Here is a 27613-nt window from a genome sequence, read left to right on the forward strand (position 1 = left end):
TATATAGCTGTTCTGACCTTGATTTGTTGTTCCAAACTTACAAAATGACAGTTTTTGCGTCGATGCGTTGATCTCAGGTTTTGATAGCAGACGCCGTTTCTCAGTTATGCGCAATAGTTTTGCGCAGGCGCCACACTGACTTTGGAAAAAAACTCGATTTGACAACACAACTGTTAAACAGCTTTTTATTAGTTCATTCGTATACAACAAAAAGAAGTTTGAGTTGTTTTAAATTTTGAACAAGAATACTTATGAAGAAGACCAAAATACAACATCAACGGAAAACTAGAAACAACTGAAGAACTAGGATGCAACAAGGGGAGGAAAAGAGAACAGCTAATCCGTACAAAGCGAGCAGACGGCAGCGACGTTTCCAGTTTGGGTGAATGGCATTTATACTTGTCTCGTCATGAAGCAAATTTTTCAACCTCAGTTATAAACGACTACATGAATGTTAGTGCCATGGGTTGTACATCAATACTTCAGAGGGGAAGTGGGGTATTTAGTGTGGAGTTACGAGATAAGAAAAGCCGAATGCGAAAATTTGTGTCAGTCGGCAACTGTGAACTAAGCTCACAGGCACACAAAAACGGCCGTTCCGTTGTACTCCCCTGTTTGTACTACATCTTTCGACTTTGGGCATTTTGTGGTGTTTAGGGACAGAAAATAATAGGTTTAGTCCTGTTTCATCGGGAAGTTAGCAGAAAAGGGTATGCTATCGACATTTGTAAAGCTGAAAAACATTCCCGAGAAGAATTTCAAGTTGTCAGTGTATGCTGTTGTCGATCAGTGAAACATCGTGTGGTACAGGTGGGTAAACCGGAACCATGCCGTCTTTGTTATTGACAATATGCTTTTGGATATTGAGAAAATTGGCCGACTTCCGTAGCATTATGCTTTGGTGATCGGAAGAGACCATCCAATCACAGCCCCCGAATTGCCCCACGTGTTCATCAGAATAGCTATATATTGTTTTATTAACACCCCAACTCACATATGTATACACAAAACACAAAATCAATGTCCTTACCTCAATGGCCCTAAGGTCGATGTGTTCAAAAACGGCTGGCGACTTGTAGAGAGCGGATTTCTTGCAGTCCGGTGTCTCCACGGGGGGTTTCATGCTGTGATCGTACAGAGAACTGCGGTCTGCCTCTCTGTCCTGAATTAAAACAGGATGAAAGAATGAAGGACAGTCGAACGAGTGAACAAAGGACTGTAAAAAAGGAAAAAGACAATAAGAAAGACCCCAACAGAAAAAGAAAAGAAAGAAAGAAAAGAAAACAGAACAAAAAGAAAACTGTCTCCGATCATTGCAAAAAAATAAACAAGGAAACTCATAAACAATCAAACAAACAAATCAACAAAAGAAAATAAAAAGAAGACAAAACAAACTAATGTCACTATTTTCTCTACTGCATTGGTGAAGAAGAAGAGAAGGAAAAAAAGAGAAAAGTTGCAGAAACGACAACACATTTTTTCACAAGGAGAAATCCACATTTTCCCTCATCTGTGACATTTTCTGTGGGCTTAACTGATCTCCCACAAACACAAACAAAAAAGCAGCATTAAACAAAAACCACAGCAAAACGAATCGCTCTCCCCTTGAACGCTAAAACCTCCCCTAACAAAATATGACATGCAAAAACATAAGAAAAAATACCAACCTTTTCTCCGATGAGCATGAGCATCTCCTGACAATGGCGGTCGACCATTTTCCCGTTGCGCCCCTTCTCCTCCGCCGAGATTTTGTCCGTCACCAGGCGAAGCCTCTCATCTCGCACGTGCTGGAAGTGATCCTCGATCCTCTCGCGCTCTTCCACGAGACTTCGCGGGACCGAGTTCTGCAGCGACATCTGGTCGAAACTGTTGAGCAGTTCTTCAGCGGCCTTCTCCTTTTCCAGGTTGATGGTGTCGTCCAGGCGTTTCATCTCCTTCTCTCGCTCCTCTGCTAAGAAGCGGAGCAGACGTTCCTGCTCTTCCTTGTGCCTTTGTTCGAGGAGAGGCTGCACTTCGAAAACTCCCGTGGTGTCAAAGTCCTAGGGGGAGAATACTGAATAAGTAAGGTTTGAAGGGTTCTTTAGGTCAAAGACACTATTCAAGGCAAACATGGTTTAGGTGCCAGTGTATGATAATATAAGACGGCAAAGGTCCAGTTGGCTTCAGTGACATTGAGATACTTTTAGATTTGTACTTTTTGTAGCGTGAAAAGTCTAGCATGTTTCATTTTTCTGTCAACCAATCAGTGACTTTTCAATCAGTCAGTCAATCACTTTTCTATAAACCAATGAGTAACTTTTTAATCAACCAATCAGTCAACAGGTCATCATAAGAATACCACACAGGGCCAATGCAACCGACCAGTCGACGAATCAGTAACTTAGTCAAAGCATACCTCATCACAAGGTCAGTCAATCCATTCATCAATCCATCGAAGGTCAGTAAACAATAGATACAAACAGGATGTCTTGCCACTTTCCAACCTAATGGTCGCACTCTTTCACACGCTAGATCAGCCTGACCGCGCGGCACATTAACTCGAAATGAGAGTATGCCTTGTTGGCAAAGACAACAACAAGAAAAATCACTAATGTAAAAAGAAAAGAAAAAAGTGAAATATAGTTCAGTTTTAGCTACCATTTTTACGCCTTAAAGTGAAACATGCCGTCAAATCAAGGTCATTTTTAAGGCTAGGTGTGGTCACGGAAATGTGACGTCACGCCGTCAACATTGCTCGAATTCAATAAACCCAGTTTTGAGAAGAACAAAGGCAGATCTTTAAATACACATAAGTTTCTGACCGAAACACTGCTTTTTAAACATCTTGACTGAAAACACATATCCTTACCTTTTGGTCTAAACAACCTTTCATTCATAAACACACACACACATGATGGCAATACAACAACATGCTTGCAAAGGAGCACACCAAGTTTGAAACTTATAATAAGTGCTCACATAATCATCCGAATTGTTGAATGGCGGGATATGACTAACAAAATATGACGACAGAACTTCTTGAAAAAAACAGAACATTTGACATAAGTTGACATAAAACACATGCTCCTGTGTTTGTTTGGTAGGCATAAAATATCATTTTAAAAATCAAGATGATCACAAGTATGAGAGTGTGACTAAATAAATAAACAAAGACAAAACTCACTTCAAAACTTTTTAACACGGGTTTGGGATGCGAGAAGTTCCTCATACTGTGGGCGTAGCTGGCCGCCAAGGCCGAAGACTGCGGCATCATGTCGTATGACGCGTTGGGCGAGGCGTGCGTCCATTGTGACGTATCATTCATCGAGCGTGACGTCACATTCGTCATGCTGTTGGCGGGGCTGGGGCGGGGGACGGGGGAGATGCTGGAACCGGGTGGGGGAAGAGCGTTTTTTGCTGTAGTACCCGTAATCTGTGTCCAAGCAAAATCATCAATCATTTAAAACATAAACGAGTACATACGCAGGAAGTCGAAGTTTGTGTAGAATTCCACGACTACTTCACAGGAACGAAGGGATACATTTGTGACATTCCCGTATGCTTCCGGTTAAGCCATGAACGCAACAATGTGTCATGGCTTAACCGGAAGCATACGGGAATGTCATATAATTATGATGTAGTTCTCTGGGAACTACGAGAAATGAAATTACTTGGGAATAGTTTATGTGCGTCAGGAAAATAACATGAGCGAGATGCCAATAGTTCGATTTTAACAAGCGGTGGAAGGAGAACATACTTGAACCACGACGGGGAAGAGAGTTTTTCACAGTGGTACACGTAATCGGGATCCAAGCAAAACAATCGATAAATTACTTTGGAATATTTAATGTTAATCGGGTAGACGGGATACATAACAAGATAGCCATAGTTTGAATTTTACAAGCGGTGGAACTGGATAAAATACTGGTACCCCGACAGGGAAGTGCTTTTTTAAAAGTTTACTGTGGTACTTATAATCTCTGTGTGAGAAAGATATTACTCAAGTGCACTGAAATATTCATGTTATAGATGGACATGGGGTAGAGTAGGGTAGGAGGGATAAATGAAGGTGAACTATAGCATGCACAATGTATTTTGCGTAAACAAGCAAGCTTTCATGCATAACCATAACACACTGCGCAGGGAAGGGAAACGATAATAAAAGCTGCGAAGCGACAATAATACTAATCATTAATACAGGAGAGTAATAGCAACAACAACAACAACAGCATCAGCAACAACAAGAACAACAACAACAACAACAACAACAACAAACACAACAACAAACACAACAACAACAACATTTGGAGAAAGCAAAAACCATTTAGTACGATTGTGACATCAAAAGGATTGTTGAAATAAAATAGAGGAACCAACATGTCTACGTGATACATGACATTTGGTGTCATCGTCGATGAAAGACAACAACAACAACAACAACAACAACAACAACAAACAACAACAGCATCATCAACAAGAAACACACACGCGCATGCACGCACGCACGTACCCCCCTACCACACACACACAAACATACACACACACACACACACACACACACACACACACACTCATGCATGCACACACATCACGGTCACCGTTTATGTGTATAACTACATGCATTTATTGCTTAATGGTCCTCCACCACATTCAATGGCTGTTATTTCCCATTAATAAATCAGACCAACAAGCTTCTACATCGCAAGATCAGTATCAGACGCTCGTTTGCGTAAATCTTCAATAACATTTAACGGGGTACGTTTCATATGGCGTCGTCAGTTTGCAAAACGCCGAAACTTCTATCACATCGCCAAAAATGTCGCCGTCCTTTTGGCAGGATGGCCCAATTTTTTGACAGTAGGGGAATGCTGTCGCCAAGGACTGCCTGAAATCTCCGAACATTTCCAAAAATTGCCGAAATTTGTATGGCATTTTCGGCACATTTCGAATCAAATACATCCCAGTAACATGCTGGGCTGCACTTACCCATGGTGACCTGCCTGTGTCAACATCATAGCCCAGTAAATCACGAACGTCATCCAAAGACAACAACATCACCATCGTGTTTCGTTCACTCTGCACAGACTTGGGCGACAGTCTGGAAATCGAGGATCGTCTAGATCTGCTGCCCATTTTGTTTTATTTGTATCTTATTTTATGTTATTTTATCTAATTTTTCATTAATAGATGTCTAGCTCAAATCCTCACTGGTCTTCCTGCAATTTTTGCTGAGTTCTGTGTGACCGTTTTCACAATTCATCCGTGGTGCGTTCACCAAACTGAACATTATGTGTCCAGGTTATTTTTTTCGCTGAACTCAAATCTAGTTGTCTTGGGTTGTTCCCTGAATTGAGTATACCAGGTACTCGATTTCAAAACACGCGTACCAATTGTGTATTAGCCATGTTCGAAAGTATGGCGTCTACCTTTCTGAAGTTTTCATCGAACTTTCTTAAGTCGTAGTCTGACTTTCTTATATCGTAGTCTGAATTTCTGCAATCGTAGTCGGAATTTATCAAATCGTAGTCTGACTTTCTCCAATCGTAATCTGAATTTCTTGAATAATGTCTGATTTTCTGCAATTGTAGTCTGAAGCTCTGAAATCGTATTCTGCCTTTCTAAATCGTAGTCTGACTTTCTAAATCGTAGTCTGATATTCTAAATCGTAGTCTAACTTTCTCAAATCTCTATCTAACTCCCTGAAAACTCCACGTAACGTTGTAAAATCTCCACCTAACGTTTTGCAATCTCCACCTAACGTTCTGAAATCGTAGTCTGAATGATAAAAGAACCGTTAACTTCATGAAATCTTTGACTGGCTTTCTGAAACCATATTCTGACTTTATGAAATCTCCGTCAAACTTTCTGAAATCGTAGTTTCTATCCTCCGTCCTTTGTGAAACTATCCTCACAGCTGTGGAACGATTTCTTCACGGCTGTTGCTAATGACAAACTAAGAACCGAGCTATGAAGATTTCAAGAACACTCATTTCAAGGACACACGTTTCAAGAAAACAATGTTTCAGGCTTTACTTTCACACGATCCCTGGTTACATTTCAAGCTCAGAGGCAGCAGTTTCATACTACGAGCACTTGCTCCTTCTTCCACCCCTACCCCTACCCCCACAAACACACACATACACACTGACACACCCAGTCCATCTCCCTACCACCCCATTACTTTAATTGCTCTGCTTAATTTCCCTTTAAACTTTGTCAGTGTCATTTAGCTCCCAGACTGCTGACACCCGACAGACCTTTAGAACTCGAAATACGACCTTTCTTGTTTCCAGTACTTTACAGAGTAACGCGTGCTTCTGTGACAGTTTATCTTCAAACTCAACACCACACGTCTGTGTTTCCCCTCCAAATTGAATGTATTTGCTAGATGTCACTAATTTGTTTGTTGGAGAGAGTTTGACCGTGTTCAGTTACAAGCTGCACAAAGTTTAGCAGCTACCCTCCGCGCATTGCTGTGAATATCAAGTAGGCGACCTTTCACCTGATTATATCTAGAGTATGGACATCGCTCGATCATTCAGATATCCACAATCCCAGAACAATTCTCTTACCGTCATAAAACTGATGCATTACATAGCACTGACTTTGCTGTGTCCAATTGCATCGTATTAGCGAGTTCTTGTATTGAATTAATAACCTTGTGGGCAAAAGCATGCAGTTCTTATGATTTTCAGATTGAAAGAAGTCTGCCCAAAGGTCCATTTAACATGTTTTCTGACATGTAAAGCTTCTTTTAAAAACAAAAGGTTGTCATTCCACCTTTAAACAACACACCAAGGCCAAGGGCATCGCAAAAAGTACTCTACCCTCCCTCCACCTCACCCGAGCATTTTCTGTTCGAAACTGGAAATTAGGAAGTGGAGATTTTCCCTTTAGGACTAGTAGAGACTTTCCCTTTAGGACTAGTGGAGACTTTCCCTTTAGGACTAGTGGAGACTTTCCCTTTAGGACTAGCGGAGACTTTCCCTTTAGGACTAGTGGAGACTTTCCCTTTAGGACTAGCGGAGACTTTCCCTTTAGGACTTGTGAAGACTTTCCCTTTAGGACTAGTGGAGACTTTCCCTTTAGGACTAGTGGAGACTTTCCCTTTAGGACTAGTGGAGACTTTCCCTTTAAAACTAGTGGAGACTTTCCCTTAAGGACTAGTGGAGATTTTCCCTTTAGGACTAGTAGAGACTTTCCCTTTAGGACTAGTGGAGACTTTCCCTTTAGGACTAGTGGAGACTTTCCCTTTAGGACTAGTGGAGACTTTCCCTTTAGGACTAGTGGAGACTTTCCCTTTTGGACTAGTGGAGACTTTCCCTGTAGGACTAGCGGAGACTTTCCCTTTAGGACTATACGTTAACAAGGTGCTCAGGCTCAAACGTGTGCTTCCAATGCAACTTATGTGTTTTGTTTGTTTGTTGTTTAGATGAGCGTTCATTAAGTAGGCCTACTATCAAGTCGGCAAAAGTTCATGGATGTGCTTTGCCCGTTTCGCCCTTGCAGCTTATAGTAAAGATAAAAGTTCGCGCGGGCTCTTGGTAACGCAAACCAAACTGCACTCCGTGTTTAAACTCACGCTGACTATGCTCTAGTTTACATAATCAATTTTGATTTTCTTCACACGTAACTGATTAACGCTGATCCCTTTTGATCCGACATCCGCCTTTGATTTGGCCAGCGGGGTTGGATTTGCAAGGTGTTCCCGGGGCCTCGACAGGGCGACCCACCTGGACCGGTAACCTCTACACTCTATTACATGTACTCTAAGTGGCCACAGGGATAACCTGCTACTCAGCCAATAATATAACAAGTGAATGGATTTGGACTTCACACGACTTCACTTACACTTACCTGTGAAAGGTCAAGGGGCTGTCATGCTTTTCTTGCCGGCAACGAGTGACAGTTCTACATAAGCGGCATTTCGCAACTAGACCGCGGCCGGCGTCGATTTTCACACGTTTTCAGAGGTCAAGCACAATCAGCTTAATTATATTAAGCCTGTTACTATCAGAATCACAGAGCATACGAAGCGGTTTATTGCTCCAAATTCTTACACACCTTTCTGATAGTCTTTAAACATAATAATATATAGTTATGCTGAGAGAGAAAATTGCTGCATTACCATTAGTTTCTTACTGGAGCATTTTCAACATTCAGTTTCACTTCAGTTTCGCGTCAGTCAGATTTCTTCAAATGTTTTTCTTTAGTCCGAAGGTTTCGAACTATAACGTCAGTCGTAGTTGAAAATATAACCGCGCTTGCTTCCAAAGTTACAGATCCTACTACTGTAGCCACTCCACGCACCTTGCTAACTCCAAACGGGGCCAGAAGAAAACACACGCGCAGTTATGCACTTACACAAAGCAAACAGATCAAAACAACAACTACAGAGCCACCATTCTACGCTCTCTCAAGATGACTTCCGTGTTGAAAAACATCAAAGATGGCTGCCACCGTTACGCTGTAGTGGCTAAAGAGGGTCAAGTTCCGAGTTACAGACACGACCGTCGGAGGGACTGGCGTGGAAAGGGGCGAGGTCATGGGGTGTTTACAGGTATGCGAGGAACGACAACAAAAGGAGAGAGAAGCATACAGTGGCTATTAGTCCCGCTACCGTACAGGTAAACAGGCGGTAGTGGGGAAAAACTGAAGAGCGTTTGTGTTGATAACCTTCGCCCCGAGGCGACACGGGGCGGTGTTATTTTCAACAACACAAACACAAACACACCCACACACAAACACACACACACACACACTCTCTCTTTTTGCTTAGACTTGTCTATAGTTACTGTTTGAAACTTGCCCGCAGAGGGGGGGGGGGGAGGGCAACAACTGCCGATAAGCATGCAAACGAGTACTGAAGTATGGAGGTAATATTTGTGGGGGAGAAGGTTGTATAGTATTATATATTCATGAAGTTGGTCAGGGAAGAGGGGGGGGGGGGGGGCGGGGGGAGAGCAAGGCGGAGAGGGGGTGTCTCAGTTTGGGGAACTGACGAGAGGAGGAGGGGGTGGGGGATAGAACAGTTGAAAAACAATCACATAAGGAGGTAGAAATAGATAACAGGGGAAACAGGTCAGACGTCGTGTAGTAATAATAGACTGCGTTTTTCTTTCGCTGCAACGCAGCTTAATGTACACACAATAATGCCACTATGTGACATGCTATAGGTACAATGTCTCATTCATTCTACCTTACTGTCAGGCGCGTTCTCACGGCCCTCGTGTCACATGATATGCCTTTCAAATAACTTGTGATTATGAGTAAGAAGTGAAGACTCAGGTGTACCCTTGGCCTTGTACCCAGTACGTGTAAGGAGAGACTGGGTCTTGCTGGGGTTCTTACACAAATTGAAAACGAAAATACACTCGAAGATACGGACGCAGATAAAACTTACATTTGTAAAGTTGTAGGCATAAAGATTCAGTTACAGACACAAACACACGCACGCACGCACGCACGCACGCACGCACACACACACACACACACACACACACACACACACACACACATCCCGTTCTACACACCAACATTCATATTCTGAAACAAATCCCACAACCTTGAGCACATACTCTCAACCATCATGATAGCCAACAAAAGGAACATACAATTGAAAACAACAACAACAACAACAACAAACACAACAACAACAACAACAACAACAACAACAACGACAACCATTTAGCAGGATTGTAACTTTAAAAAGATGGCTGAAATAAAATAGAGGAACCAATTAACAAGTCTACGTGATACATGAAATTTGGTGTCATCGCCGATGAAAGATTACAGTATGCATTCCGTCACGTCATTGTAAATATAGTGAGGCATCGCCAGGAGCTTGGATTCTAAGCACTTTCAGAACGCCCCTCGTATGCAATAACTATGAGGAAGAAACAGAAGCAAGCACTTCTTCTTCTTCTGCGTTCGTGGGCTGAAACTCCCATGTACACTCGTGTTTTTACACGAGTGGAATTTTACGTGTATGACCGTTTTTACCCCGCCATTTAGGCAGCCACACGCCGCTTTCGGAGGAAGAAGTAAGCACAAGGAGCATAAAGGTATCAAAACATTTCACAAAATCACACCAAGTAAAGTATTAATTAACACTAAGCCAAAAACTGTTGAAGAGAGAAAACAAACTTTGAATTAAAAGATGTAAAATGTCAAAAGAAGGCCTACTGGGTGGGTGGAATTGTGGAAAATAATTATGAGCTCTAAACAACGAAGTGACTGTGGTAAGATGAACAAAGTTAAAAAAAAAATTAAAAAAAGGATTACTGTACCACAACATGTTCATTCAGCAGACAAGAAGGGTACACAGGAGCAAGCACAAGAACCATGAAGGTATACAACAACACAAAATCACGATATAATACCGAGTATAGTATATACAGGGAACATGCAATAAACCAAGAAATGTTGAAGAGGAAAAGCTTTAAATAAAAAGATACAACCTTCTGGATGGGGGACATTTTGGGAAAAAGGAAGCAGCATGTGCATGCAGTAACTAAGACTAAGAGGAAGATACAGAAGCAAACATAGGAAGCATCAAGGTATAAATATTTGTCAGGAAAACACATGGAGTAAAGTATATATATACGTAACATGCAATAAACCAAAGCGTATTGAAGAGAAAATATTTGTAATTAAAAAAATACAATTAAAAAAAAAAGACCTGGACAAAGTAAGCATTGCGACAATCCCACCGCCAACCCATTTCATCTCCCTGCCCATGCCAAACGTAAGCCGACCCAATCCCGCCTGTGACCATTACATTTCGTTATCAAGTACTTCGTATCTTTTTCGTTTTGTTTTGTTTTATTTTTACACTTTTTGGTCGAGTATTTTTAATTGTCAATAAAGGAGAAACAGAGAGAAAGCAGTTATGTAGACCAAAATGATTTTGTGTGTGTGGGAGGGGGGGGGGGGGGGGGTATGTGAATAAACGTACTTCTATGTTCCCCGTCCAGATGTAAATAGGTCGTGCCGCTCGCAATAGAAAGACCTAGGTTTACCTGTTGCTGTGTTAATTTCTCAATGCTAGCTTTAACTTACAATTAAGATATATATATTATATCACGTGACAGTTTCAAGGTATAGTGATAATACAGGTAACGATACATGTGTTCTGAGCCTTGTTAGTGGGCTATTGAGTCCCAGTACATGCAGTAGGACCTACTTGGTAATGAATGCTTGTTATAATTATTGTGGTGAGAATAAGACATAGATAAGTTTTTAGTCAAAGAGATCTTTGGGAAACTATTTGATAGAAAGCTGAAAAATACTACTCGTAGTATAATACCAAAACCATACTGTCATTGCGACGAGAATTGAGTGTTGGTACTATGCTGTGCGCGCCCAATTGTATGTATGTATGTATGGGGCGATTTATATAGCGCTTGACGTTCTCTAAGCGCTTTACATATTAATTTCTGCCGTGTGAGATGGAATTTTTTACTCAATATATCAGTCAGAATGTTACTAAAGGCCAAATCTTCCCCACGGAAATTTCGTCAGACTGCATTAAAAAATTACACTAACAATGTCATGTAGTACAAAATACATTGTCTATTACAACAGATGCTTGTTATTACCTATAGATATTTTGACACCACGACTACGCTGCTTGTGTTTGCGCGCGTGCGTGATTCTCTGTGTGTTTGTGAGGCTAAATCTACCTCAGAATGTGCAAGAACATGTTTTAAAGATTGCATAAAAAAAGTATTCTGATTCTAATGCAGCAGCTCAGAAATGTCTTCCATATACTTCACAGGATTCAAGCACGGGCAATGCTAGCTTGCGACCAAAAACTGTGTTAAATGTTGTTTCTAATCTGAAAAGTGAACAGTATTTGAAGTTTTGTTAATACAGAAACGGAGAAGCAACGAGAACAAGTTAGTGACAGGGTACCTTTCGCCTAAATACCAAATTAGAATCTAGCCATGTTTCTGATTTTATGCTGACGATGGAAAACAAATGAATTAGGTGAAATGATAATGAGGTAAGATCAATGAAAAATTGATCTGGACGTTCAATTAAAGGTAACAAGGGAAATTGAAAATGAATTCGGTTCGATTGATGTTGTCACCAAACCTTAACATGACGGTATGATTCACATTTTGTACAATGCCTGATATGAATGATAACATAATGCATCCTGATACATATGATGTCATATCTCGATGAATCATGTGGTTTGTCATTAAATCAGAAACATGGTTCTTCCTACATGAGATCAGGCATGAGATTTTCTTCTTTATCTGTCTTTTTGCCTTCTATTCTTCTTGCTTTCTATATATTTCTAAACATTTTGGCATTTTCAGTTCTTCCAAAAAACTCGCAAAATTTGAATACACTGTGATCTTCAATACATCGTATAGGCACACATACATATAGACTGCTAACGCTCTAAAGTAAAACAATTTAAACAAAAATAGATAAATAGAAATTCAGGATGGGTTAATTTATTGAACGATTAATTAACTATGCCCAAAACATTAAGTCGAAAGATTCTTTTTTCCTCCCTTTCTTTGTATCGTAATTTATGAAACGTTCTATAAATTATTCCACCTATGGTGTTGTTGTTGTTGAAATTCTTCAGTCATATCTCTGTCTAAAAGTATCCTCGAAAATCTCATGCCTGATATCAATGCAATTATGTTAGGTTTGAACATAAAGCTATGCTGGGTAGAGAAAGAAAAGGGGGAGCCAGGAACTCAAAGAGCAAAAGAAACCTCTTCACTGCTGGAATCCAAAAACGGAGAGTGATGATTGAAGTGATCATCAAGGTTGGTTTCCATCTGTGGGAAATTAACAGCAAAATAAAGCTTGCGGCGATTCAAACAAAGTAATAAAGGGAAGCTTTTACAAATCATAAATGTACACACACAAGCCTGTATATATGCGTAACTAATTACTAGATACAACAGAACAGGCTGTAAACCAAGACTGCCAGATAGACAAAAAGAAAACAAAGTTCGTATTCATACAATGCAAACAAAAGCTTACACAGAATTGAATAAAACAAGAAATTCCTCCGAGGTAGGAAAAACACCCCCGTCCTTACCATTGTCACTGCCTCCAACTGAGAAGGTTATTTCCCTTTGACCATTAATATGTCCCTCTATAAGTCCTTGTAGAATCTTAATCCACCAATAACTCCCTAACCGTGTGTTTGACTGGTCCCAATTTTTGTAAGGACCGTCTCAGGAATGTATAGAACCTGTTCACCAAGTTTGGTGACGATCGGTCCGTTCGTTCTTGAGATCTATATGCGAACACAAACACACAAACAAACAAACACATCGACCGAATCCTATGCACACCCCTATACCGGGGGTGTAATGAAAATGAACAGCATGCATAACAGAGGTTCGTGTCCAGATGGCAGAAAAAGACAAGCTTTTTGCATAAAATATAAATATTTGGAAACAATAGACAAGATACTGAATACCCCAGGTATATGTATCTGAAGAAAAGCGAAATAGAAACCATGTTCATTTCAACGCTTGGAATTCTAAAGATATTATGCAAATTATATGCAAAAATGCTTGCGCTACTAATCAAAAAGTAAAGCAAGCCTTTTTATTTTTAAATATATCCCTCTCTGCAATGCAGCGCTATAACCACAGGCGAAAAAAAGATGAATATAAAGTCGTACACGTCCGAGCGATGAAAAAGATGAGTACACGAATATTTATATCATAAAAGCAAGCTCTCCGTCTCTTTTCCAAAGTAAACGAGGTACTGAGCGAGTCTCATTGTACATGCATGTACAGACAGAATTAAATTCAAACATAAATTATTCATTGCAAAGGTTATCAGAAAACCATTGAGTCGACCTACTTGTGAAGGTATCGTTTTATTTATTATTAAACGTTCCATACACTTGAACCTTTCTTGCGTGTTTGATTCGTGTGGAGGTTGTCAAATAGAGATGAAGTGTAAATGTAAATGGAACACTTCATTCTGTCGTTTTAAATGAAAGTATGAAAACATCCCTTGATACGAATACCCCGCACCCCACCCCTCTGGTCTATTGTTTAATATGAAGTGCATGTGTGCAGGCTTTTTTGACAAGTTCAAGTACCTGGGAAATTCTCACACTCTCATTATCTGCAAAAGAACTTCTGACTGAAATGTGACCCACGAAGCTTCATTCTCACACCTCGGGTTGACCTAGCTAAGGTAAGAGTATTTTGTGTAATCAACACGATTTTTGTTTCTCCTTTAAAGACTTTTTACTTTTGGTTTGTTGTGGTCTTTAAATAAACTGTGTGTTTTTTCTCTTTATTTTGTGTGTGGTAAATGTTTGCATTCATGAGTGTCTTGACAAACTGAGCTACACGCGAACCGACTGTAGTCGGCTAGAGACTTGCAGTGTGAATAAGCCTAACTCGCCAACAAGCCCGTCTGTTGACAGACGACAAACAAGCTGGGGCATCTGAAACCTTTAAAGGCCCGGTCATTCCGAGCAAACGATTCGTCTCACCTTTCTCACATCTGGTTAGGCTTTTACAGGGTTGATGCGAGCATCCCCCCACTTAAACACAGGCCAAAACTCAACAGCCAGGCTGCTTCCTGGACGGAGTATGAGTGTGTTGATTGTATTAATCATTTAATGTTGTTGGTGACACGTTTGTCAATCTGCCAAACTGTTTAGTTCAGCAATGAAATTATAAACTCAAATAAATTCCCTGCAAGCGGCTGAAAATTTGATGAAGATAAGTTTTGTGTAATTAGTGTTTGTCTGTGCACTTGAATAACCGCTGGGTCGATATATTTGTGAACGTAACGTTTTGTTTTGTCAATAACTGAACGTTCCAACAACATACCTTTCTTATTTTTTTTATTCTGATTAGTTCGGCAAAAAAGTAAAACGCTGCGAAAAACAAATGCAGTTATATTGTTGAATGTTGGTATTTGTCCACGCGAAAGGATGCTCCTCTTCTTCTTCTTAATTCTTCACGATCGCTTCTAGAGGATGCTCTTATGTCATGGGAAGGACTGGACACATCTGTAGCTGTGAACATGATTGTACATAAGGGGCTCCGCTCACCTATGTAACTTCAGCAGGACCGACTCGTGGGTTCGAACCCCGGCCGGGTCATACTTAAGACTTTAAAATTGGCAATCTAGTGGCTGCTCCGCCTGGCGTCTGGCATTATGGGGTTAGTGCTAGGACTGGTTGGTCCGGTGTCAGAATAATGTGACTGGGTGAGACACGAAGCCTGTGCTGCGACTTCTGTCTTGTGTGTGGCGCACGTTATATGTCAAAGCAGCACCGCCCTGATATGGCCCTTCGTGGTCGGCTGGGCGTTAAGCAAAACAAACAAACAAACAAAGCAGGACCGACGACGCACTGCAGTTTATCCCAGCCCGCTACACGTTGCATGAAAGGAAAACAGGCCAAGTACTCGTCATAATCCCTGTCGCGGCATAAATAATAGGCCGTGCGTCGTCTGTGCCGCTGAAACTGCGCAGGTATATTCTGCCCATAAGCATGAAGGACGCTACCTTTAAAACCGGTTCGTGTTGTTGCTTGGTATGGGGGCTGACAGAGATAGCAACTGTATTGTAACTGCTTGCTACTACGCTCTGAGTCTGGTCGTATGTTGACAGAAGACAAATGTGCTGGGGGTATCTGGACCTCTTAAAACCTGTATGCGTCGTTGCTTTGTATGAGGCTGATGAAAATAGCAACATTCTAGCTGCCCCTGCATGCCATTTTGCTTCGCTTTCGGCATTTTACATTGTCGTCTTTTTGCATTCTCGCTTTTCTTCTTCTTCTTCTTCTTCCTCTGCTTTCCCATATTCTAGCTTTTGATTTGAATTATGGTATTCTTGCATTTAAGTATGCATTTTCTCTTTTCCCCTCAACGATTGGTTATCTGTGTGTATGTTTGTCTGGGTTTTTTTTCTCGGATTCCAAGTTTAAAATGTGTGTGTGTGTGTGTGTGTGTGTGTGTGTGTGTGTGTGTGTGTGTGTGTGTGTGTGTGTGTGTGTGTGTGTGTGTGTGTGTGTGCGTCTGTCAGTCTGATCTCTCTATTTTCGTGTTTGTGTGTGCATATTAATGTGTCCGTCTATTCGTATGCCTCAAACACTCTTAGCACATAACCACGTCGTGTCCCAATACTGTCTCTAGGACTGGGGACAGTTATACATTTAGCATAGCATAGCATAGTATGTCTTAATCAATGTTTGTCTAAGTGCCCGTGTCAGCGTTTAATTGTGTTTGTCACTATATTCGGTTTTGCACATTACACTTCAGGTTTAAACAATGTTTTATTAAATCAAACATGGTACAACAATACAACGATAAACAATATAATAAATAGGGACACGAACTCAAGCGAACGCTTATATTACGCGCCCTACGTAGTTACAAATTAACAAAAATATGATGTCGGACAAACATTACTTATAATCTATGGAACTATCTAGGTCAACATTACACTCCTGCCAGCAGTGTATACATGCGGACCTACACAACTAAAAAACAGGTATTCACATACATACGGGTATACACACGAAAAGTAAGCAGAGATGCTACAGAATGACCTACAATTAACCAGTGTCCAACATTGCGACAGTGTGTGTCATCGCATTGTTGGGGTGGGCGTGTCTCGTCACACTGAGTCTGGACAAACACACCTGATTAACTGTCCGCAGGTGTGTGGTCAGGGGCAGGTGTTGTCCCGGGTCAAGCCTTAATTGGGTGGACATCCTTTTGCAGATGTTGCGGTTGTAGCGACATAGGCACTCGGATTTATAATATTGCTGTATTGTCAATCGTGTTCTAACTTTATTTTAACTTTCCTTTGTATGTACTGCAACTGAGTTTCCTTTCAATCTGGTTCGTTCATCTCTCTGCCTACTTTTATTGAATTATTCCTTCTCTTTTCCTCACTGCGACGTCTTCGACCGCTGTCATTATTATCCTTAACTTTACCGTGAAATAATAATCATGTGTTTGAAGACGGTCCTGACTGAAATAAAGTTTCTCTCGCCACAACTATCCAGGGCCTGAAATCTCTATTCGTAAATACTCAGTCTTTGACTCAGTTCTGCAAAATGGCAGTAAATCTGTTGTTTTACTCCAAACCAAAGTTCCTGTTGGCAGTACACATGCGGGAATTCTTATAAACAAAGAGCACAATTTCAGTGTCTCGATCTGTTGTTAGGTTTTGACATTGTCGTTTTGTGTGCATCACTTTGCTGGAACAGTCAAGGGAAAACCAGTGGCAGTGCCTGGCCTGTCTAAAAACACCTCCCGCTGGAGGCCTGTCTAAAAACACCTCCCGCTGGAGGCCTGTCTCAAAACACCTCCCGCTGGAGGCCTGTCTCAAAACACCTCCCGCTGGAGGCCTGTCTCAAAACACCTCCCGCTGGAGGCCTGTCTCAAAACACCTCCCGCTGGAGGCCTGTCTCAAAACACCTCCCGCTGGAGGCCTGTCTCAAAACACCTCCCGCTGGAGGCCTGTCTAAAAACACCTCCCGCTGGAGGGATTTTGCAGCCAGCGCAGTGAAGATAAAGAGGGAAAAATGTTTCTCTTAGAGCGCGCCAGCAAGCAGGATGTCCCAGAACTGAGTACAGACTCTGCTGAGTGACCATTGTCGTTTTGAATGTCCAATGCAAAATAATCAGCGGACGTTGCTTACTTGCTATAGTTAATAAGTTATACATGGCAGACAAATCAATTGAATATATTCTAAGACTAATTCCGTTTTGATCGAACGCATGCTTTATGATCTGCTGAGCTGTGTTGAAGCTATACCCGATACAGATCTATTGAAGTCAAATCGACCGTATAGTCATTGTGAAAGAATTTCAGGTGCTTCAACTGATCTAGTCATCAGGGTAGGAAATTAGTCTACGATGCAGCACGACACTGGCCGAGAACTTGCCACACGTCCTTCCTCAATTATCACACAGGATTAATTTATCTGTGTTCTGATTAAATATTAATAGTTGTTCCGGGGGGAAAAACCCATTACTAAGCAGGATATATACATATACTGATAATGTATTTAACTACTACTAGCACAAAGCTCGTTTTACTTTGGTTCGTTTTACTTGTTTTCCTATTACTTTTGTTCGTTTCACTTTCGTTCGTTTTACTTTTGTACGTAATGGAAAAAAAATAGGTTGAGTTTTGACCGCATTCCTAAACTACCACGGAATAAGTGTTATCTGTGTTTTGTACAGAAACAAATAAATAGACACGACACTTCCGGGTCACAAGTCATGAGTATGAGGGGTGGAACACCTTGGTCAGTAGATTAAACACAGTCGCAAAAAGAATGATCTCAACGCGTGTTGTAAAGTACTGGGATTACATCCGTAATCCCATTTAGACAAATAATTTACATTCGAGTTAAATTTCTTTGTGTTGTTTTTTGTCACGTCTTGTCATTATGTGCATTGATGCCTTTGTTTCGTTTTGTGCTCTCTGTCTCTTTGTTTCTAACGTGTGTGTATGTCAGTGTGTGTGTGTGTGTGTGTGTGTGTGTGTGTGTGTGTGTGTGTGTGTGTGTGTGTGTGTGTGTGTGTGTGTGTTTGTGTGTGTGTGTGTGTGTGTGTTTGTGTGTGTTTGTGTGTGTGTGTTTGTGTGTGTTTGTGTGTGTTTGTGTGTGTGTGTGTGTATATGTGTGTGTGTGTGTGTGTGTGTATGTCTATGTGTGTGTGTTTGTGTGTGTATGTGTGTGTGTGTGTGTGTGTGTCTATGTGTGTGTGTGTGTGTGTGTGTGTGTGTGTGTATGTGTGTGTGTGTGTGTTTGTGTGTGTGTGTGTGTATGTGTGTGTGTGTGTGTGTGTGTGTGTGTATGTGTGTGTGTGTGTGTGTGTCAGTGTGTGTGTGTGTGTGTGTGTGTGTGTGTGTGTGTGTGTGTGTGTGTGTGTGTGTGTGTGTTCGAAATCGTCCAACGGTCATGCAATATATGATTACATCCGTGACCTAAATGAGTTCACGTGTGCTATTATCATACATTGCGGTCCTCTCTTTGTTTTCTTCAATCCTTTGTGTTCATTTGTCCCTACCTGGACAATAAACATAATATTACATCGGTTAAGTAGAAGTTAGCCTATGTACCTACCTGTACACAAAACAATACAAAATCAATTATCATTAGTATGAATCAATTTAAATTGTGATGCTTCAACCCACCTGGAAAATTATACATGCACATTATATCAATAAAGAAAGAGGTAAGCGTCAACCTTTCTGGACGATAGAGATAATTAACACTACATTAATTAATAAGAGTACGTTTCATTTAACCTACCTGTACAATGATATATAATATACCTTGACAACTTGTAAAAATTCAATTGATCAATGGGGCGTTCCACACTGCTTCAACAATGCGTACTATTCAATTAATTGATCAGAGGTATGCTTCATTCCAACCTACCTGGACAATATACTTCTTCCCTTGGCCATCCGGCATGGTATGTCCTTCGATTCCCATCGGGGGGACTTCTCCTCGCTGAATCTGAGCGATGTTTTTGCCGATGTGAGTTCGGCAGTACACTTCATAATCATCCTTGTTGTTGTTGTTATTCCGGTGATATGTTTTCTGGGTGAGAGGCAGGCCACAGATGCGGCAACGAAAACACTGCTTGTGATACAAGAAAGTATCCACTTTCAGCTGGTCTTTGGGCAGCACGCGGCGATTGCAACGAAAGCAAGGATCTATGGGGTCAGGAGTTGGGGCTCGCGTGAATTTGAACTCGTAGAGGGTAGCTTTTTCGTAGGTGAAGGAATACTTGTACGTTTTATCCTCGCCGAGAGCTTCGACGATGTGACATTTGGGCGAATCTGGCGGCGGTTCTGTCGACCGTGGCCTTTCATACCTTTGCGGAACAGGTAAAGTGCTAGCCATTTTTGTTTGGCTTTTCAGGGTGAGGAAATCACAGTGAGAGTAACGACACACTCAGACTGAGAAGTGACACACACACACACGGCGGCGGAGCTGTAGAACCGCTACGGGAAATTATTCGATAATGATGATGTCACTGAGCGAGACGTTGCGAATTGGTTTTGAAGTACTAGTACAAAGCGAGGTTCAAACACACACACACACTCTCTCACTACACATCTTTGTAGCTACACAGCGTCCCAAAGATCAAAGTAACAGAATCCTTTCATGTTCGAATGACACCACTACTTCATTTCCCACTGCGTTTCCGTGTTAACGTGTTAAACGTTGCGATCCGTAGTTTTTCTCTACTTCACAACTGGAGAAACACGTCTGCGGCACAGCGCGACACACACACACACAGTCGCACACAGGTGACCTCATTTCATTCGCTATGCGTCGCGTCGCTCGCTTACCTGAGCGATGAGAGAAATCACCGTGCTGGGCGACTACCCTTGGTCTGTCTGTTTGTTTGTCTGTTTGTGTGTCTTGATATGTGTATGTCTGTCTGTTTGTGCGTCTAGATATGTGTATGTCTGTATGTGTCTCTCTAAGAATATATGTCTTTGTGGAGAGTTTGACATTTTTGATGAATGTATTTGGTTGGCATTTTTATCATTTAATTGCCCGGCCACTATCGTCGTACTTTAGTGGTTTACCTGTTCGGATACAGAGAGAGAGAGAACTCGAACTCGAACTCGAAAACTTTATTACCGAGGGATGATAGCATTAGGTCCATATGGTCCTTTCTTACAGCTAGTCCCTACTATAATACACACATGAAACAAAGAACAAATATGAAGAATGAAAACATTTAAACAAAAAATCAAATAAAACAAAATTATGTGGGGAAAAGTATAACAAAATAAAAATAAAAAATTCAAAAGTGTGCTTGTTAATGGAAGCATACTATACACTTTCTCTTTCACACACACTCGCACAAATTGTATACCGACTTAGTCGTTAGAGAGGTGCTTTCGGAGCTGTCTTTTAAAAGAAGATAATGACAGACATGACTTGATATTTACAGGTAGTGAATTCCAAAGGAACGCACCAGAATAAGAAAAACTAGTTTTAAACAAATCGATGCGGGGCCTTGACAAGGCAAGGTTATTTCGAGTGTTTGAATAATATGACGGAGATGATTTGAAGAGTTGTATAAGATATGTTGGGGCGTCCTTATAGACGACTTTATACATAAATGAACATTTATTATACAAAAGCTGCTTTTTTAAGCTTAACATCCCAATACTTTTCATCTTTTCCTTTGTAGAAAGAGATGGACTGGGCAGAACTAGTTTAGCAGCTCTACGCTGGAGCGAGTTCAGCTTCTTCAAGTGAACTTCACTACACCCGTCCCATACTATGGGACGGGTGTAGTGAAGAGAGAGAGAGAGAGAGAGAGAGAGAGAGAGAGAGAGAGAGAGAGAGAGAGAGAGAGAGAGAGAGAGAGAGAGAGCAATTTAATTTGTTTGTTCGAGGGTAATCTCGCAATAAGCATACACAAGTCTTATTTTGTGTACATCCATGCAGTCCTCGTCATATTACATCATAACATTACACATACTAACATTAATATACAGGCATACCACAAAAGTACGAAGATACTGGCCGGGCAAATGAGAAACATGCCAACCGAATATTGTAGAACTGATTAGCATTGACATTTATCACATTGGTTTGTGTTTTTTTGCCATTGTTCTCATCTTCCGTTGTCTCCAGTTTTGAGTCGTAGTTTTAGCAGGGACAGATTGTAAGACTAGGTGTCAGCCTAAATTCTCCACCCTTGAGTAATACTGAAAGATAGGTCGTTCGTTTGTTCGTTCTCTATTCCTAAGTGTCTTTCTCTGAGCGGTCCCTCATATAGCCTAATACGGTGAAGGGACGTGACACAAACAAGAGGCGAAGCCTTCAAGGCTCACGTAAGAAATAGACAAACAGTAACACAAACTCAATCACTCCGTCACACATACACACACACACACACAGTAAGCTTAGGTGACACTGTGCAAGAAAGAGAGACACTAGATCTAGATCTGTCTGTCTGCATGTAGCCTACTTACAGGGACACGACTGCCAAATAGTCTCGGCCCGCTCAAAATAACAATGACCGAGACCACACACACCACGCGAGAGAGAAAGACTACAGGGAGGCATGCCGTCATGATGCATTAATTGACGTCAAACACTTTTGACCGTGACGTAATCTTATGCGAGCTTTATCCATAGTCTTGGATAACCACTCACACATAGACTCGGAAATGTTAAAGTTTCTACCACAGACACACACACACACACACACACACACACACACGCACACACGCACGCACAAACGCACAGACAGACAAAGTTACGATCGCATAGGCTACACTTCGTGAGCCAAAAACACACAATCTGAGACATTATTTTAGTTTTCAATTTCGTTCCAAATTTCACAGTTCCATTTTTACTATGAAAAAAAAGTTGAATTTGTTTGGCAGACCTACTAATTTCCTCAGGAGCGGACTAGACCTCAACTTGTAGCTGGTTCCGAGATTTCATATTTCAAGCAGTAACAAGAGGCGAAGCCTTCAAGGCTCACGTAAGAAATCGACAAACAGTAACACAAACTCAATCACTCCGTCACACATACACACACACACACACACACACACACACACACACACACACACACACACACACACACACACACACACACAGTAAGCATAGGTGAAACTGTGCAAGAAAGCGAGACCCTGGATCTGCCAAGTAGTCTCGGCCCGCTCACAATAACAATGACCGAGACTTTCAGTAATTCCTTTGCGTGACGTCTAACCCTCTTACGTCATAATGTGACGTCTTCAAATAGTTTCTATCACACACGTCGAACACTTTTGACCGAGACTGACGTAATCCATAGACTCGGAAATGTTAAAGTTTCTATCACAGACATAGGGGAAGGGAGGGCAAGTCGACCCCTCTAACAAATGCAGCTTATACCTCTCGTCTTTAAAAAAAAAAGATTGTTTTTGTTAAAAAACCTGGTGTGTTCTCTTTCGTGTAAGCGTTGTGTGGAATATGAACGATCCAACTGGCACGGTTTTTCAATAAAATATAAAAGAAAAAAATCCTGAAGCATGGACGACTTGCCCTCCATGGAGGGCAACTCGTCCATGGGGGGCGGGTAATTCGTCCAGGTGGAAAAGGTTGTTCATATTACCCAATAGCATCACCTCAACATATGAAATTGACTGAAGTAACTTTTGTGTGTCAGTTTTGTTAATCGGAAGTGAGAATGACGTCATAATGAGTCGGCCTACGTCAGAAGTCGATCGACGTCTTGGCTATGCAGGGAGGGTGAGTATTTGAAGGGATAGATGTTCAAACATCTATACTTATTAGTTGCTCTGGTTCAAAGCAAAGCAAATGGGAAAATATATTTACAAATTGGACTTGTAATTGATTTGTGTCGCCCATTTCAGGTTGCGTGAACGTGAAATAGTTTAATAGGCCTACTAGTATACGCGCACTTCCAATGACGGGAAAGCGCACCCCCCCCCCCCCCCCCCCCCCCCTGTCTCTCTCTGTCTCTCTCTGTCTCTCTCTGTCTGTCTCTCTCTCTCTCTCTCTCTCTCTCTCTCTCTTAATTAATTAATCAACACACAACTTCGAATATTATTTTTTTAAGGCTACGTTCACTTTTATTTCAAATACATACAAAGAACTTTTACGGGTTCTTCATCTGACACTATTTCTTGGAGATTAAAGAGTCTACACAGACGAGAGAGTGATATGGACCCATAGTCGGGTATTGTGACCCGGGTCGAGTTACACGACAAAGGGGGGGACGAATTACCCGATCATGGTACTCGCTGAACATTGCTATTTACCATTGTTCCTGGGATAGCCTGAGATCTATAACTTTCGACTAGTTGTTATGAAAGCCAAAGCTTTTTTGCAGATCTGGTGCATTTTACGAATCAGCGGCTCCCATGCACTGACTGTTGTTTTTTTCGTGCAACAATTTTAGAGTGGAAACCATCAAAATTGACAAAGACTTACCGCTTTGCTGGGCCCGTTTATTTCGACGGTTTTTTTTTCTTCAACTGATTCAGGTTGGGTAACTCTGGCTTATGAAATCGATGATAATCACCCCTGCAGTGTCATGTTCTCAAAATCGAGCACGCACAGACAGACAAAGTTACGATCGCATAGGCTACACTTACGTGAGCCAAAAAGCAGGAGACCACCGGTAAAGCTTTTTTCTTCTTCAGCGTTCCAGAATTGTCTGGTTACGTGTGAGCTCGTTTGCCCATTTGGGTTCCCCACACTATACTCTGAGAGCGTAGTCAGCTTCACTCCGCTTTCGTTGAGTAGGCATGCTGGGTATTTTCGTGTTTCCATAACCCACCGAACTCTGACATGGGTTACAGGATCTTTTCCGTGTACACACGAAGGGGCATTCTGGTCATCATCGCTCAACGGCTATCGCCAGTTATCTCTCTGACCGGACGCTAAAGTCCTACGCGAATCTATCAAAACAAGAATACAGAGTTATCTCCCATATGTTGTTCACGAGCAGTGTTCGCGAGACGAAAATGATTGCAGATTGGCCGACTTCGACAGTGATCTCCGTTCTGTTCTTCACAGTTATGATAAAGACATCGTTCTAAGGTCAAAACAAGTCGACATTTTGGGACTGCTGCCGGAAGGAGACCGTAATATATGGTTGCATCACTGTCAAAAAATCGTCTGCTCCAGCGAGCGCCGAAACCAAACGGTTGATTATCACGTGACACTTTTGCCATATTTAGAGTTGTTTGCACAGTAAATACAGCCGCGAAAAATAGCTCGCTTGAAACTGTCTTACATATCAATTCCTTTGTAATTTAAAAATTACACAACACCATGAAAAATCATTATCGACGAACGCGAATCTGCTTACATCCATAACACATTACGAAAAGATCTAAATATGTAAAAAATCGAGTTCCTCGCCAGACAAGGAAAACCAAGGTATCCGAGCCGAACTCATTTTGACCTGAGTTCAGGATGACGAAGGGGGTTAAGTCACTAGCAGGTTTGCACATAAGTTGACCTGGGAGATCGGAAAAATCTCCACTCTTAACCCACCAGGCGGCAGCGACCGGGATTCGAACTCACGACCTCACAATTAGGAGGCCGACGTCTTACCACCACGTACGCCACTGCGCCCGTCACCGGTAAAGCAAATCCTGGGAAACTGTGCTCTGCATTCAGATGGATTCGAATTCATTTAATCCCATCTTGCGCAATTCATACTTGCACAACAGAAACTAGTATAAATCGATGATGTTCGAATCACTTAGTGGTGGTATACGCAGACCGTGATTTGTGAAATCGTCAAGCCTCATTTGTCCAGGTGCAGTGCAAGAACGAAGGAATTTGTCGCCCTGTAGATAACCTGAATAACGCACAACCCAACCACAGGCACTTGGAGTCAGTAACACGTCCCAGCTATGGCGACATTATATGTATTCACCTAATGCGGAAGTGAAGACATTGCTCGAGAACGTCTACATATTTTTTCAAGGTGGAGATCGATGTTGCATATTTTTGTTTTAAAGTGCGAATTGATCAGTGTATCTCGCTGTCTGGACTAACCACACAAGTGAGGATGAAAGTCGCTTGTTCATTTCAATGCTTGTTTTTTTTCGGGTGCCAGGAGATTGGTTCCGGTGTGACGTTTTCATCTTTCGCCGTGTTGATATTTCGCTTCTCGGCCTCGTTGATCTAGAAAAAACTCTACACTGAACAAAAAAACACCCTTCGATAGTACTGATGAGCGATCTTGTGTACCTTACATTCATGGGGCCAAATTTGTCCAACCAATTTGTTTTATTTAACTTAGAAATTTGATTCATCCTAAAATGTTTCCTTCTTACTCAAGGGACGTAACCACTCAGTACACGTTTTCGAAGAATTCGATTTTGGGGTTGAAATCTATTAAATGTTACCACCAATTTTCTTCACATGCAAGAAACTGACATGCTTTTCTTCCTTAAATAATTTCACTTCTTAATTTTACCAGGAAACAACATTTCAGTCTTGAGTATATGTCGAGGGGGAAATATGTACACAGGCGAAAGATGAAATCGTGACACCGGATAACTCTCGCTTACTCTATTACACCATAGACCAATAGCCTGGACCGCCAACTCGTCACGTGACCCTTCGAGGTCAGTTACGACGCTCGACTTTCAGGGGCGCTTAGCGTCCGGTTTGAAAGGCCAGCGATTCGAAGACAGTGAAAAGAAAGCACGCTCCAGTTATTTGTGACAATGGGAGGTGACAATGAACTGGATTTTCTAAAACTCCAAACTAAACTTAACAAAACTCATCAAAAAACATGTTCCATATGCACTTTAGCTGAGTTTATTTTAGCATTTTCAGAACTTACCTCGGCAACTTCGTCCATGTTTACAATCGACACCGGATATGACATCCCCCTGATTTCTGAAAGGCCATGTAAGCGTAGGTTCCTAAATGCGAGAGGCCGCTACCTCGTAATAGAGAGAAAGAGCGGAGAGAGAGAGCTAGTTGGCGGTCCAGGATAAATGGTCTATGATTACACATGTCGTATACGTATGCATATGCACGAACGTACGACACGCACCGTCACACGCACGCATGCCCATGCGCACCAGCAGACACACACACACACACACACACACACACACACACACACACACACACACACACACACACACACACACACACACACACACACATACACAGACACACACACACACAGACACACACACAGACACACACACACACACACACACACACACACACACACACACACACACACACACACCAACAATGGAAAAAGGCGCGGCCTGACATTTACATGTGTTGTCTTTATGTCCTGATTATTATTCTTGTTTACAAATTCACGTCAGAAAAATAAACGTGTTTACAATGATGACGCCAGACTCTCGATCTGTCATAAAAAAAGACAACATTGGACAAGAATTTGTTGTAATGATCATATCCAAAAAAAGATCAGGAAGTACAGTTTTGGTTTACTTTCACATTCATCTCTCATCCGGAGGACTGTCAATGTTAACAACAACAACAACAACAACAACAACAACAACAACAGCAACAACAGCAACAGAAACAACAGCAACAGCAGCAACAACAACAACAACAACTGAATATAAGAAAACAAAAGAAGTGTACCTTTAAATGAATGGAATTCAAGGTACATTTCTACGTGTGTATGCGATAAAGTTGACCACCACATTAGGCCAAAAAAATAAATAGGTCTGTTTACGGTAACATAGGCCCAAAAAATAGGGTCGGTAGGTCGGGATTTTTTTTTTTCTCCCAAAAAACCATATTTTTACGTTATTTTGCAAAAAAACCAAGATTTTTTATTTTTTTTTTATTTTTATTTTTTTTCTCCCCAAATGCCAAAAAAAAGTCTAGGGTCGCGCGAAAAAAATAGGGTCGGTCGGGTTACCGTAAACAGACCTATTTTTTTGTGTGGCCTTATCTGTATAAGATTGTACACGGAGTTAAACATCCATCAACAGTCAAGGCACAGTATCTTTCCGTGGAAACGAGAAGGGTGATCAGTTCAGATCTGGTCTGGCTTGCATAATAAACATACATGTATAGGCCCTATATGCAAGGCTTGCAAGTACCTTATACTTTCTTGTGATGATTTTAATTATATTT

The 27613-nt window shown here is 41.4% G+C and overlaps 1 protein-coding gene and 1 long non-coding RNA gene across 2 annotated transcripts in view; both read right to left on the reverse strand.

The window, feature by feature from the left end:
- The window catches only part of LOC138976948 (hillarin-like), a 37858-nt gene extending 17655 nt beyond the window's left edge, over positions 1 to 20203 (reverse strand). The window contains exons 1-5 of the mRNA XM_070349841.1: positions 19379 to 20203; positions 12720 to 12920; positions 3164 to 3412; positions 1668 to 2039; positions 1031 to 1162 (exon numbers count right to left, since the gene is read on the reverse strand). Coding sequence (XP_070205942.1) covers positions 1031 to 1162; positions 1668 to 2039; positions 3164 to 3412; positions 12720 to 12920; positions 19379 to 19870 — 1446 coding nt within the window. The 5' untranslated portion in view covers positions 19871 to 20203. The remainder of the gene's footprint in view (positions 1 to 1030; positions 1163 to 1667; positions 2040 to 3163; positions 3413 to 12719; positions 12921 to 19378) is intronic.
- Positions 1 to 27613, reverse strand: part of LOC138976510 (uncharacterized) — a 445777-nt gene that overhangs the window by 169036 nt on the left and 249128 nt on the right. The window lies entirely within an intron of this gene.

Source organism: Littorina saxatilis, linkage group LG9 (genome assembly GCF_037325665.1).
Source record: "Littorina saxatilis isolate snail1 linkage group LG9, US_GU_Lsax_2.0, whole genome shotgun sequence".
In the NCBI taxonomy this organism is placed as follows: domain Eukaryota; kingdom Metazoa; phylum Mollusca; class Gastropoda; order Littorinimorpha; family Littorinidae; genus Littorina; species Littorina saxatilis.